The sequence below is a fragment of the Agelaius phoeniceus genome, chromosome 6 (genome assembly GCF_051311805.1).
Source record: "Agelaius phoeniceus isolate bAgePho1 chromosome 6, bAgePho1.hap1, whole genome shotgun sequence".
Classification (NCBI taxonomy): Eukaryota; Metazoa; Chordata; class Aves; order Passeriformes; family Icteridae; genus Agelaius; species Agelaius phoeniceus.
In genome coordinates, this window is record NC_135270.1 from 19,752,342 (window position 1) to 19,767,661 (window position 15,320).

Consider the following 15,320-nt stretch of genomic DNA (forward strand, 5'->3'; position numbering starts at 1 on the left):
CAAAGAATAAATCAGAATAAAAGACATTGTAGGAAAACTGTAGTGGGGAAGGCTGGTTCTCAAGGGTTTTGTTTGCTTTGTACACATTTTTTGAATATAATGTGATTAGTTGTAATGATTACCTGCTATGGCATATTTTTGGGTTTGATGTAATGATTTTGTCGAGGACATCCAGGTCTCAAAATTCAGTGCTTGAAAAAAAGAAAAGAAAACAAAAAGGTAATTTCAAAAAAAAAATAAAGTAATTTGCAGCTTAATGCTATGTGAGGTAGACATTCTTTTCTGCTGTAAACAGTTGGGGATATTTAATTTCACAGTGGAGTTTTTGTAGCTTTAAAGGTGGGATGGGGGAAGTAAGTTTTAAATGTGCAGGAATCTAAACTTCATAGCAATTTCCTGTAAACTCCTGTTTTATGCCATGGGCTTGTATAAGTTCAAGAGCATTGTTGAAATTGGAGAAGTTTGTACTGATTTATATCATTTGTGCAACTAGCCCCTTTTGTGTAAGCAGGTTATGTAAGGTTTGGCAGCTGTACTGCATTTTGGGAGATGGAAAAAGTGTTTGGGCAACGTTGGCTGCTTTTTATTATGTCTGTGATACCTTCCAGCTCAGATGGCTGATTGGCTGCTCTTGGAGGGCACAGCCCTGATTTCTAATCTTTGTAAAAATGATGACAGGAGACATGAAGCACTGGGAAATAAGAAATAACCTGCAGCTTTAAGACTGAGGGGAAATATGGTCTTCATTCTGGTTTTTCTCCTGCACCTGGAATTTTAAAATGAGTTAAGCAGGGGAAAGAAAACAAACCAACCAACCAAACAAAAAAATCACCCAAAAACAAAGCCAACAAAAAACCCCACTGGGGTGCAGTTTGCCAACTTCAAAATCTGTTTGTTTTTGCAGGGTGGTTTTCAGTCCCATTCTTCTGATAGGAGGGAAGCACCATTTAAGCCCTGAATTCAATGTGGCAGTTTATATGCCAAAACCCAGGGCCTTTTTGGCTGCAGTTGAATTGCATTTAATTAAGTTCTGACTAGAAAGCTTGGTTGTGAAGCTTGAAGCTTACATATAGAGCTTACATATTTGTAATATATGTAACATGTTACATGTATGTGCTTACATAGAGCAGTAACTGAATTTTATGTACTCTCTTGGGTCTGGTGCTTCTCTCTACTGGACTGGATGGACTCTTGGTGGCTGTGTGTTCATAAGAAACTGTACATTTACACCATGGTTTTGATGGAGCTTTGGCTTCTGCTCTGCTTTGTTCCAGCTCCTTTCTTTGGTGTAGCAAAGTGGTGCAGCAGATCAGTTTAGGGACAGAATTGGTGCAAGTGCTGTGAAATTATCATTTGATGTTAGTCTCTTTTCGCCCTGCCTCTCCTTCCTTTCTGCCTTGGAAGTCTGGAGTTAAGGTTTAAAGCCAGTGAGGGGGGGGGAGAAACTTAATCATCTCTGAAGAAGTAAATAAAGTAACTCATAAGTCTGTCCAAGGTCTGCTTTTTGTTTAGCAGCTTCTGTAGTGCAGCTTGGTTACTTTTTTTAAAAGGGTATTGATTTGCAATAGCTGCTTAGCAGTGAATTTTGCTCACAAGGGCTTTTTTTTCTCTCATTAGCTCTTTAGGAATTCATGTTTTCATTTTCTTTGACAGCCTCAGTGCTGTTAGACTTTTGTTGACCTGTTGCCATGCAAGGAGGATATAAAACTCCTCAGATGCCAGTCCTAAAATGTGATCGATCTAATGTGTACAAAGATACTGGATTTGATATTTTTAGTTTCTTACAACTGTTATGGCGTGCCCTGGCCCAGGGGTATTTAAAACTCTGGAATTTACATTTGAAAACACCACCACCACCAAGAAAATCAACCAAACAAACAAAAAAACCCAAAAAAACCAAAAAACTACCCAAATGCTTGCCTTAGGCTCTTCATTGTTATTCAGTGTGCATCTTTTCAGCTGGCTTCAAAAACTGGGAGGCGTAATAGCACAGGTAGTGCCAGGCTGAGATCCTTTGCTTAGTCTACTTATTTTTCTGAAATGTTATTTGGGGTAAATACTGGGTTTCTTTTTTAAATGGTGAAATGAGAATGATAGAGATTGTTAATATACTGGACACCTGGAAAATAGATTCTATTTGAGAAGCAAAAAACCCCAGTCCTGAACCATCATTTGTCCCAGAAACATTGATGATGTCTTGACTGTTTGAAGGTGATTGTTTTTTATTGAGGTCAATAAGAGATGTGGACTCTTGAGCATTCTTTAACAAATAAATTCAGGAAAGCTTTCCCCCAGAAATAATGTGTTAGTTATTACTCCAGGCTCCTGAATTAAGGTTAATTTAAATCAGGATGAATCAAAATCAGTTCCTACATATAAACTGTCAAAGCATGCAGATTGATCCCTTCTCTGAGAAGCCACTTGGAGCTTTTTGGCATATTCTTCCCCTGCCCATAAAGCTCCAACCAAAAGTGTCTGCTTTTGTGTAAGAATTGATCCTGTAGACTGGAGGCATTTGGAAGATGGAAGCTGTAAGGCCTAATTATTATTCAGGACATTACTAAAATCTTTAATTTCCCCGCTGTTTTTCCTGTATTCCTCTTTCTCTGATGAACCAGCTATTGCAAGCAGATTTCAATGCTTTTGACAGGAGACTAATACTTTTAATCAGATCCATGGGTTATTTCAAGGATACTTAGCCTTTGTCTTTTTCTTCATCACAAATCATACCCAGGAAGCTTTCCCCCACCCCAAAAATTTCTCTTATTACTGTTCTAGTTAAGTTTGCTGGTTTAGCTAAGCTTGTGTCATTCTTTCCATAATAACCATGGATGTTTCTTTTCTTTAGGATTTATAACTTGTGCAAAAAAAATTCTGTCTTCAGGTTACTCTGTGTTCCAGCCAGAACACTGTATTTTTACCTTCGTTTGAACTAGCTTTGTCACTCGAAATAGAGGAGGGCAAAAAAAGGAAAACTTGACATTTTGTGCATTCTTGAAAATCCCTTACAGGCATGCAGTTAGAACATGACATTTATGGCTTGTTATAGTCTCATGTCCAGTGCTGTGTTGTGCCTTGTGCTGCCAAAAAAAAAGTCAAAAGAGCCTAGATGTTAGGCTAGAGAAAGGTGGAAGAGGAGGGATGGAAAGGGCTGCCCTAGCTAATTGCAGACTCAAAGGAGAGTAACTTGCCATGGGGAGGTGATGAGAAATGCCTCTTGCTCTGGGCAAGCTTCACTGGCTGGTTGCTGCCGTTCTTTGCTCCTTCTGTTTAAGCACCACTGCTGCAGAAACATTGGTAAGATTGATTATTTGCTAAGGTAACTGAAAGGTTTTGAATTTTCTCATTTTTTTCCTTGTAGAATGCTAATGTCAACACCAGGGGTGGGCACCAGGGAAGAAGTGCTTCATTTGGCAGTGGTATGGTTTTAAAGGGGTCCACTTAGACCACAGAAGATCAGTCCTGCTGTAGGAACAGCTTCTTACATTGATTGTGCTGAGAGATCCCCAAACCAGAGCAAATTTCCTAGAATTCATGGCAATTCAGCACCTGCTGCCTGATGAAAGGATGGAAACCTCTTTGAAAAGGATGCAAAAATTGTATTTGCCTTACCATGGCTTGGTGTGTGCTCCTGTGATGGACCATGGGATTCTGTGGAGCACATAGAGGGAAGGAAACCTTTACCTCTTTAGGTGTTCAGTATACTCTGAAAAGTTCACTGAGAAGATCAGTGAACTTTTGAGGGGTTGCAGAGACAGCCTGTTGTCAGGACAAGGTGGTGACAGGGTGTGTTGCTTTAGAAAAGTCCACCTGAGAGAGAAGTGCTTTGAAGGAAGGCTGCCTGCATTCCAGATTGTTCTCCATGTTGTCCAAGTGCATCTTCATCCTGCTGACCCTTCCTTTGTGGTGCAGCTACTTTGCTAATACCACACAGTATTAAACCTTTGAGTAACATTGAGCTTGGTGCCTGCTAGTGAGCTGAAATGTAGAGATGCAATTTTCCTGTGACAAGTTTGTGTGTGAATTTGAAAGTACTAGTTTTGTACAGCGGTCTCTGTGAGGCCACAGGTAAACACACATCACCTATCAAATTAAATGACACTATTTTTTGGGAAGAGGCTCTTGAGTTGGAGCTCCTTTAATATCATAGAAAAGCCATGAGGGCCCTTTGGTTTACAGATTTTTTTTTTCCTTCATCTGAATGCATTGAGAGTGCAGGCTGAAATTTTAATGCAAGGCCTGAGGACAGGAATTTTGTTCCATGATAATTTAGGGGATCTGTTTTCATTCTTTTAACCTGCTTTGAGGGTTTAATAGGACTTTACTAGTTTTGTCTCCTTTAGTTTTTTCTTTTAGGTAACTTTCATGGGATTTTTCATTTTGGTCTAAGCTCCGTTTTAGTCTGCGCTTACACATTTCAATAGCCACGTGATATGGCCCAAAATCACTTCTAATAGCCACATTTTTCTTCATTCAACAGTCTATCTTTTGTCTGTCTTTATTCCTGTAGAGTTGGATGCAGGTGGTGCAAGCTGAGCAGGATCAGATGAGGTGGATCAGACAACTGATTTGACCTGACCAAAAATGAGTATTTGGCCATATCAGTTTCACAATGTGATTCAGCAGCTGGTTGTGCAGACAGGTTTTTTAAGTCTGCTTTTCTCTGTCTTTAGTTGTTTGTCAATAGCAGCTTCCCCACACAGTCTGAGTTGCCACAAATTACAGCCTGACTTGTTAAGGAAAACCAAAATGAGTGGCAATTTACATGCATAGGTTGTCCTCTGAACTGGGGCAGCTCTCAGCTACTGCTGCTGCTTTTTCAGGAGCTGTCAGTCTGTCCTGGTTGCTGAAGCTGAGGAAGCTTTGGGAAGGCATCTGGGGACATGACTGTGCCTCGGCCACTCTAATGTGAGCTATCTCAGAGACCTGTGGAGTCACCTCCGTGGAAGTCTTTTATTTCACCTAGAAAACTTGTTTGACCTCACACTCAGGTGTATGTGTATTGTGATACAAGTGATCAATGTCCATCTGTCTGTCTATTTCTGCATGGTTATTATATTATTATATTCCCCTCTTTAGTGGGGTAAACTGCTCATTATTATATATGCTGCTGTGTAGGTGCTGTGACTGCCCTGGAACTGGAGATCTGCCTAAATTGGGGTGGAGGATGGACATGGAGATCAGAGCATTTTAAGGTTAAGTGTGTTGTGAGGGACATTTGCTGGTGATAGAACTGCCTGTTCCTCCTTTGCTGAATGGATGGCCCAGCTGCAGGTAAAGCAGCTCTAGAGCCTCTGCAGTTTGCAGGGGGGAGAGCAAGATCCCCCTGCAGAGGAACATGACAGCAATTACAAATGTAATCATCCCTGAAGTGTGGACAGGATTCTCTCTCATAAAATAAAGCATAAAGTGTTTTCACAATCCACATTCATTTACCTCCTTAGTGGCTCCTACTGTGATTGCACAGTGAGTGCTGTCTTCTCAGGAGAGCTAAGCGTCTGAGATAAGCCAGGTTATGAAACATCTGGCCAAGCATTGTGCAGGACTGAATAGATGTCTCTTTACCATGCTTTTCTGGAGCTCCAGTGTTAGGAGGACTTAGCTGAGATGCAGCTCAGGGCTCTTGCCCAGCTGGTGCCCATCTGGAGCTCCTGTTGATCTAATACTGTGCAGGGAACCTGGGGAGGTGATGGGTCCAGTGCACAGATCCCTTGGTTATGTTTGAGAGCTCCCTCAGGGCAAAGGCTTCCTCACACAGACCCATGGCCCAAAAGGCTGTCATGGCATTGGGAAGGCAGTGTGTTTCTCTGAGCCCCCTGAGGCAGCTGTGTTGTGTTTGCATGTGGAACTTGCAGGCTGCATATGTGGTGCTGGGTAATGTTTACCAGCTGTGAACTGGCTGTCCTCTTCTCACCAGACCATTTCTCTTGTAACTGTACAATCTCAGCTTTTTATGCAGATGTTGTGTGATTTGCCATACTTTGATCTGGTCCTTTCCAATTGTTATGTGCTGTTAATCTATTGTGAGTCTATTCAGGCTACTTACATTACCCATAGGTGGAGTGATAGGGAAACTGGGACATGGATGGGAATGGGGAAAAAAAACCTCCAAAAATTTAATGTCTTTCTAAGTCTTTATGGATTTGTGATTTATTTTTTGACAGAAACAAATTTCAGGACACTTGATTTTATTCTTTTTTTTTCTATATGGATTTGCAAAAGGAGATGAAGCTGTGGTCATTGCAATATAGGATATTAACTTGTAGTAACTGACCACACAAGGATGATACTCAGTTGTAAATGCTTATAACAATCAGGTAATGCTGAGCATTGGGAGACTATGGTAAATACACAGAGGCAAAACTTGTGAGATGGTTTCATGAAGGACTTACTTTGTGCCCTGTGGGCCTGGGGTTTGATTTGCTTTAATAAGTGTGTAAAAGTTTTGGGAGTAAACACTGGTGTCTATACCCTGCTGTACGAAATGTACCATTGTACCATTACAGGCTTTGCAAAGAGCTGCTGTCCCTGCACGTCCTGTGGCCTCACTGTGTGTGTCTCTTTCAGATACATGTACTGGACTGACTGGGGTGAGACGCCCCGAATAGAGCGGGCGGGAATGGACAGCAGCATGCGCAAGATCATTGTTGATTCCGACATTTACTGGCCAAACGGACTCACGATAGATCTCGACGAGCAGAAACTTTACTGGGCTGATGCAAAACTGAGTTTCATTCATAGGGCAAATCTGGATGGTTCCTTTAGGTAAGCTCCCTCTGGTCTATAATAAGGTGTCAGTAATTTCTCACTTTCTGTGTTCATTTTGAAATGAGACTTTTTTTCCCCAGTAATCTCGAATAATGCAAATACCTACCTATTTTTTTAAAATGCAGTTCTTAATAGCCTTGCAAAAAATAACCTCACATACTATTAAACTGGTTTTAAGAGTAAGAGTGTTTGTATCAGTATTTCACTATAGACTGTTCACAGCCTTCTTGTACAGCAGGATTCTTCTTTTTTAGGCTCTTACTTGTCTTGAAAATAGTTGGAGATGCTTATTCTTGACCCTAGACAATATAACATTTACATTGTGACTGGGATTTTACAGTATTGTTTTGGTTTTTTTTTACCAACAAGAAATACACATTGAGACGTGCTGGTCCATGGCCCCATCCAGAGATGTCCTTTATGTCATGGCTATTAATTAAGCAATTTTTGCATTGTTTCAAACAACAAGCAGTTAGGAAGCAGATTTCCTAAAGTTTGCTGGAAAGCACAGGGTGGAATTTTTTTGATGGCTTCTGTCCAAGTGTGCTGTTAAGTTTTGGCTTCTGTAGACATGGAGAAATGACACTTCAGGCAGGGCAGACTTAGGCATTTGAGATTGCATCTTCAATTCTGTGCAGTGCTCAGTGGGCAGGGTATGTTGGTTCTGAAGGGTGAGTGTCACATGCAGTAAAATGTCCTGCCAGAGTAATCTCTGCACTGTCATCTGGCTTTGGTCTTCAGGTAGTTTTAAATGACATTTTCATGATTTCATAACATTTTAAATGCCTGTGTCAATAAAATTGTTTTGCCTTGGTGAAAAGTTGGAGGAGCTCTATTTTACGCATTTCTGTGTAACAGAATAATATGCCTTCCCCACAAAAATTTTCCATGGTGTTTTTCATTTTTTTTTACTGAGTTGCATTCTATGCCTGATTTTCACAGTCATAAAAGAGCAATAGCAATATTGACATCCTTTATAAAACACTCTCAAGTTCCTTTGAGAGCACTGTGTAAGAGCTGGATAATGGTGGCATTGTAGTAAGTGACAAGTATTGACTGACAGTCCAGAGTGGAGACAGGGAAAAGCCCTTTGTGGAAGGCAGGGGTAGCTCCAACTCTGGCTGCAGGTTCCTAGACAGGAGGAAAGATTTTCATATGATTTAGCATAAGTATGTTTCTCTGATCTGGGGGCAAGTGGCAGAGTTTGAGGTTTCCAGGCTGTTTCTGAGATTTTCATGCACATACAAATTGTACAGACTTTACTTGCATGTGTGTGTAAATGTTGAAGTTGTAATTGGCAAGTAAAATCTATTCTGCTCATTTTAAGGTAGAGAAAAGCCACCTGAAAGGGAGCAAGACTTTGAATGTACTAATTCCAGCAATCTATCCAAATTACTTTGTGATAGATCAATGCCCCACCTCCCAAACAGATTTCTGTTGGACCATAAATCAAATAGTGTTTTAGGAAATAATAATGTATTTTGCATTAAGAAAAAATTGGCTCTCTTTCATATTTTACTCAGGTGCTAGAGCATGTAAATGCACACTTGAGGTCAGAATAACCCTGTACAGGGTGCATTCTGGAGGTTCCTGATGTCTGACTGCATGTGAACTGTTAGGTATTGTCCAGCATAATAACTCTGAAAGTGTTATGGATATTGATAAAATGCCATGAAGATTGATCTTAATCATAACTCCTTTTAAATGAAATTTTTATTTATTCCCTTTTCTTTTCCACTGATCAGTGCTGAAACAGATGTCTGTGAAGCTGGGACTCTTGGATTCTGGTGTTAAGGTGCATTTCAGTAAGGGCTCAAACTAGATGGTAACTTCTGAAGTTGTTTCTGTTCCTTAAACATGGGGCAACTTTCACTCATCCATGACAGTAAAGAAATCTGTGATGTTTCAAATGCTTCCACCCCTCCCATCCCAGAATCCATTCAGGATTACCTCAAAATCTAAATAAAAAGGAAATTTGCATTCCATGTGGTGGATTAATGTTACTGGAGCAATCTGCCTCCTAGCAAGCTTCAATTTGCATCCACATTTTCTGGAACTATTTCAAGGGATGTAATTACAGGAGAAAGGGAGACTTGATATCTAAGAATGATGGAAATAGGGGCAATACATAGCGGAAAGCAGCTGTTATGATATTAGGATACAGCCACTGCTGTTACTAGTGAAGAGGAAAGAGCAGTGGTGAGACTGGAAAGAGAAAGTGAAATTAGTATTTGTATTTATTCTGTTGTGTTTTATGGTAAGAAGTAGTGGTAATTAGAGAGAATTTTTAGAGTAGTTTCAATTTTATCTCAAGAAGAGAAATATTATTAATAATTTTGTTTTCTCATGTATATGCTGGTACTTTTGTCCACGTCTCAGTCTGTTTTAAACTTGTCCATGTCTGAATATATATCAAGAATTTTTGGGGTTTTTTATTCCCTTCTACCCTGGAAAATGCAGATAATTACCTGTGCTGCTGAAAATGAAACAGAGTCCTTTCCCTGCCAAATGTTAGCTGGTTTTTGTTTATCTTTAAACATCTTCAGTGGAAAAAAAAAGAATGCAGATTTAATAGAGGTATAAGAAAATTAAGTTCCTTATTTTCCTTCAGAATGACACTGAGACTTCAGCTTTCTCAAAGTCATATGATGAAAAATTTTGAATAATGCTTTGCTGTGTCACAACACTGGTTTGAAAGGTGTGTGCATACCTTTGTGTATACATAAAATGGTTTGTTAAAACTGAGTACCTGAGAGGTTTGACCGAGGAATTGTCAAGCATCTTTTCTCTGACTTAATAAATATCTTCAAAACTACTATATCTAAATTTATTGCGACTGGTATAAATTTTGGGATCCTGTGAAAACATGTTAGAAATGTCATGTGTTTTGTGGCTTCCAGTTCAGCTAATTCTTGGAGGTGTGGCTGTATGTCATTGAAAAACCACCTCAAATGTTTCAGATTTGTATTAATTATAAATATTTAGTTTTAGGAAAAATATAACTGACCTTTGCTCTACATTAAAAATTAATCTGAAAAATACTTCCTTCTGCTGCAAATTTAAGAGGGGGGTCATTTAATGAGACTCATAGGTCATTTCTGCCTTTTTTTCCTAGAAGAAAAGACTGAGTGCAAACTGAAGTTCTGGGCAAAGATGTCATATACTGCTATAATCAGAGGAGCACTCTTTGGACATAAGTTTCCTTGGAAAGTCACTTGTGTTTGGGTGTTTGCACAGCTCCTGAAGTTAAGGAACTTAAGGGGTCAGTGTAGAGCCTGGATCAGATACTTTGATGTTCTGAAACCCAATATATTTGTGTCCTTATTGCTATGAAGGGATAAAACTTTATTTGACATTTTTCAGACTGCTTGTCACTTTTATCACCAGGTGAATCTCTTGTTGAAAGACGACAGTTCCTATGTGAATTTCTACAGAGCCAAATTTTTTCATGTGTGTGTGGTAACAAGTGGAAGCAATCCATTTTTTAATCCTTACTCTTTCTCCCAAAAAGGCAAAAAGTTGTTGAGGGTAGCCTCACTCACCCCTTTGCCCTGACGCTGTCTGGGGACACTCTGTACTGGACGGACTGGCAGACGCGCTCCATCCACGCCTGCAACAAACGGACGGGAGAGAAGAGGAGGGAGATCCTGTCTGCCCTCTACTCACCCATGGACATCCAGGTCCTGAGCCCCGACCGACAGCCCTACTGTACGTCCTGCTTGCCCCCAAACCCCTGCTTGGCTGCTGCTTCTCTGGCAGGGAAAATGTCAATCAGCAAAGTGGTCAGTGTGGAGTTTCAAAGTTCTGCACGCTTGGCAAGGGGTTGGTTGCTATAGGTAGAAGTGCTTGAATCCTGTGCCTTGCTTTGAGTATTCCGACCCGAATTGGTGTGAACTCACTCGCTGCCCCAGTTGGTAGCAAAATCCAGTGCAGTATTCAGTGACTTGTTTTGGTTTGGAATATTTGAACAAGGATGATACCAACTTACCTGACATTTTTTTAATGCCATTGCTTTAAAGACATCTGTAAGAAATGCTTATTATTACCTTTTTTAATAAGTAAAATTGCCACAAATTATATAATGTTCATGTTGTACTTATAAGTGCCATTTTTGCAGTCCAAACTTGATCATGGTTATCTTCAGTACATATCAAATAGTTTGTGCACATCTTAGCATGGAAGGGTTTTAGTTTTGAGCTTTCATGTAGACACACATGTGCCTCTATTTTTCTATACATTCTCTGGTGCTACTTCAAAGGAAGTAGAGTATTGAAAATTGAGTAGAGCTGCATGTATTTTGTATGTTCACGTGATTCCATGTGGCAGCTGGTTTTGGAGGTTTTGAGTTTTTTTAGGATTGTGAGAATGGGACTTAAAATCAGTGTTGTGAAATGTATAGAATTGAGTAGCTCTGGGAAGAATCAAGTCTTGTCCAGAGGAAATACTCTTGCCATTTGGACTGGCTTCTTTCTGTATGCCAGCTGTAAAATCTGCTTCCCTCAAGATAATATTTGTTATTCCAATCAAGTTAATAGGATGTGAGTAAACAGGCCTGAAAGTAAGCAAAAGGAGTTTGGAGATCATCCTGGGGATGGAACATGTGCAAGTTTTCCTTGAGGTTGCTGGGTATGCACAGCACCCTGGTCTATCTCACAGCTCCAGATAAGAGTTTGTCCGTGCTGAATTCTTGTCATTGCTTTTAGCTCCAGGAATGTCCCAGCCTTGGGTCATAGTATTTGAGTCAGTCACAAAGAAAATAGAGCACGCAGAGAAAGAGCATATGCTGAAAATAGCTCAGATGCCATTGATTGACTTCATTAAGATCAGGCTTGGATTCCTTCCGTGCCTTTTTTTTTTTTTTGCTCTGTGAGTGTCAGTGGAAGTAACAAAAGTCAAATTAGCCAGACATTTTGTGCTTTTATATTAGATTCAATCAGATGGTGATTGAAACTACAGTTTTGCAGAAATCTTGAAAAAGTTGCAAGTATTTTTTACAAGGGGCAATATTTATCCATAATTACCTATTAATATAAATAGGTAATTAACCTATTAAATTAATAGGTTAATTACCTATTTATATTAATAGGTTTCATGTCTTGCTGCCATTTTTTCCCCATTAAAGGAGGACGGAGTGGTCAGTTGTCATATGTCCATCCTTGTCCTGTACATGCAACAGTAGGAATTTGTAATGTAGGAATTGTACAATTCTTGTTTTCTTTCATGGAACTGATTGTCCCATCAGTTGCATACATCTCAATTTAGGTGCTCCTAGAGTTAAGATGCTGGGGAGGGGGGGAAATCAAGCATTTCATATTGTGATTGCTCTGTTTTTTAGCACTAAAGCTTATGCCAGTCATTTGGGATCTGTAATTTCTTCCTCAAGGAGAAAACAGAGCTTATGGGCTTCTAGAAAACTTAGACTAAATCTGCTTTGTTTCTTGAAGTTCACACTCCATGTGAAGAAAACAACGGTGGTTGCTCCCATCTGTGCCTGCTGTCTCCAAGGGACCCCTTCTACAGCTGTGCCTGTCCCACTGGTGTGCAGCTGGAAGATGATGGCAGGACGTGCAAAGCAGGTAGGAACTTGGCTTTTTTCTACAGTCACAGTATTGGTGTGCTTTGGTTTCACTGCTTCAGAGCTGATCCTTGAAGAATTGAGTTGAGAGGAGCTGCCTGATAAACTGAAATGTCATTTTGCATACAGACCTCCCACTAAGATACCAAAGACAGTGGTTTTTATGAACTAAAGTAATCCCTTGTAGTATAAATCAGAGGATTTTGCCTGTGTTTAGGGTTGACAGTTCTCTGTAGGAATGAAGTAGTATGTGGAACCCATTGCTGAAGGATTTTATTAGAAGTAAGTTAATGTAGGAGATCTTTCCATTTGGACAGTGGAGAAACTTCTGCTCCCTCCCATTCATCCTCCAGAACAGGTCTGTGATAAAGCAGTGGTGGCTGAGTTGTTAACTGAGAAAATACTGTTCTAGGTGATGGCCCTGAGAAGTAGGAGAGGGTTGTGTATCACCAATGAAAGTTGTTTAGAGAATAACAGCTGGAGTATACCTTTTAATTAGACAGTGTAACTAGATGCATATTTTGTATCCACAGGTTGAATGAGCCTTGTGGTATACTTTGAAAATCTTGGTTTTTTCACTGATTGATAAGTCTTTTTTAAAGATGCATCTTAGAAAAGCAGGCAACTAACACTGATACGGTGATAGAACACTAGGAGGGAAGGTTTTGGAGAGTGTTCTGCTGACTCTGCTGCCTGTCTCCAGTGTGCTTTTGAGTCTAGTCAAATAATATAATCATTTTCTGATGTGGCTTGATTCCTCTGTGTACTAGAGCATGCATAAGATGCCTTTCTTTTGTGAACCAGAAGCACAGTTTAAACACTGAATCTCCAGGGTTTAAGGGCCGGTTTTATTAGCTCATCCTACTCTAATTGAAAGGCTTATAAGGTAGTTTTGCAGCTGCTAAGAGACTTTTCCCTTTACTCCTTCCAGCTTTGGAAAGTTTCCCTTTCACAGCTTTTAAAAACCCCTCACTGAAAGCTCAGGACAACCTTTTAGACGTTCATATTGACCTCATGTTTCTGGCAGTGGGAATGAAGGTCAGCCTGCTTTTGGCATTTTGGCAGATAGCACAAGCAGGACCAACTGCTTATACTGTGCTTTCACCTTTCCGTTGTCAGGCCAGACAGTCTGCCAAGGGTTTTCTGTCAAAGGAGGGCAAAAAAGTGGGATGAGAACAGGAAATCTGGTTTTGCATAAGAATGTAGCTTTTTCGTTCAGTTTTATGGATTATTTCTTTCCCAAGCTCCACATCTTTTGTTGCCCTGTCTGCCTTATGCCAACATCCATGTGCTTCTCTTTCCCATCTTGCTAATTAACTCCTTGGTTGCAAGGAGCTGACTTTTTGTTCTCCACACGAGCCCTTTGTAGTGGTGTTGTAGCAGGAGCTGCAGACCCACGGGTGTTGACCACATCTTCACTTTGTTCCTCTTGGCTTGGGCAGAGGTGCAAAAGTGCAGAGTCACTTGGGCATATGAGCTGCTTTGATTTCAGGCTGCTAAGTGGATCTCACAAAAGCTGCTGGGGGTTTATCTGCAGAAGGGAAAAGCGTTCTGTTCTCAAAATCCCTGTCCACATGAGGAGTTTACTGGTGCAAATGTAACTATAGAATGTTATTTCTGTATATATCTGTCAGAAAGAATTCTTGAGCAGAAAAGCCCTGGGGTTCTTAGGTGATTTTAGCTCTCTTGAATATTGAAGTAAACGTACATTGGTAATGTTCAGATGAGAGCACTCTGTAGCTCTTTACAAATGGTAAAGGGCCTAGGTAATTAACAAAAAGTATGAATTCAAGGACAGGCTGTGCCAGTATTTGTCTTGTTGAGTTACATCTGTATATAATGCAACTCTGAAACTGGATTTTTATGCTTTGACTAAACTAATCATTGATATGCTGGGACCTTAAGTATTGTGCCTGTGTTGAAATATAGTTCATTTTCCTGTTGTTTTATACTTTTGGTGTTCGTTCTTGCTTTCTCTCTGGTTCTAAAGAGTTGCTCTGAATAAATTTTTAAAAATTGCCTTTACAGTAAATATCCATCACTAATAATGGATGATAGATACATAGCAACTGGCATTGAGTGTACATTCTCCTCTGGGAACGTGTATGTCTTTTGTGGAGGTAAATAGGTAAATTTATTGTTTTGCAGACCTGTGGTGCTAGGTCTGTTTTCCTCTGTTGGCTTGAAAATGTTCTGCACTACCTTGGAGTTCCCATATCAACAAACAAGGGAGTTATAACTTTGGAAAGTAAATCAGATGCTCCTGACCACATACTCCTAGCAAAGTGAACATTCAAGCTCTGGTCTTTGAAATTACTTAGGAGGTTGTGTTGGACCACCATGGTCTTGTTGGATGTGTCAAATACATGGTTTTTGATGGGTGTCTGAACCTAATCTTGCTGGCATAGAAGGTAATGAAGTCACAGTTTGTAAAGGCTGTCAGAGTCTGATGGTTCTGGTTGTGCTTGTGGAGAGTGGCCTAGTCAGTAGGAGCTGGTAACACCTTGTAACTTCCAAGAATAACAGACTAGTGAAATTTCATGTCTCCAAATGGAGCTTCAGTTCTCAGACTAGGTATATGTCTTGATCTGTGTTTTGTTTGGTTGTTTGTTTGTTTTGTTAATTTGTTTGAAAGCCTTTCCTAAGCTAACTTGAGCAGTTGCCTGAATATTTGAGAAAGGAACCAAAATTTGGTTGCAGGCATTTAGAAGGGTTGTGTAATTCTACCAGCAAATAGGCCAGTTAAAAGCAGAGCAAAAGACGGGAAGTTTCACAAGCCTGGGGACCTTCTTTTAGTAATTTTGCTGATTTAGGACCATCCTGAATTTTTTCTTGCTTTCATTGCTTAAGGATCACATTTATTTTCTTTATGAACAGAATTATTTTGATTGATGAGTCTTCTGTTTGCGTGCAATGTCTCCTTTCAATAAGCTGTTCTTTCTCCTCTCCTGGGGTTCCCTTCCTAGGATTTAGTGAG

General features: G+C 40.0%; 1 protein-coding gene across 1 annotated transcript in view; it reads left to right on the plus strand.

Annotated features, from left to right (window-relative positions):
• The window catches only part of LRP5 (LDL receptor related protein 5), a 124,143-nt gene that overhangs the window by 38,673 nt on the left and 70,150 nt on the right, over positions 1-15,320 (plus strand). Inside the window, exons 3-5 of the mRNA XM_054634771.2 lie at positions 6,568-6,765; positions 10,280-10,476; positions 12,213-12,344. Coding sequence (XP_054490746.1) covers positions 6,568-6,765; positions 10,280-10,476; positions 12,213-12,344 — 527 coding nt within the window. The remainder of the gene's footprint in view (positions 1-6,567; positions 6,766-10,279; positions 10,477-12,212; positions 12,345-15,320) is intronic.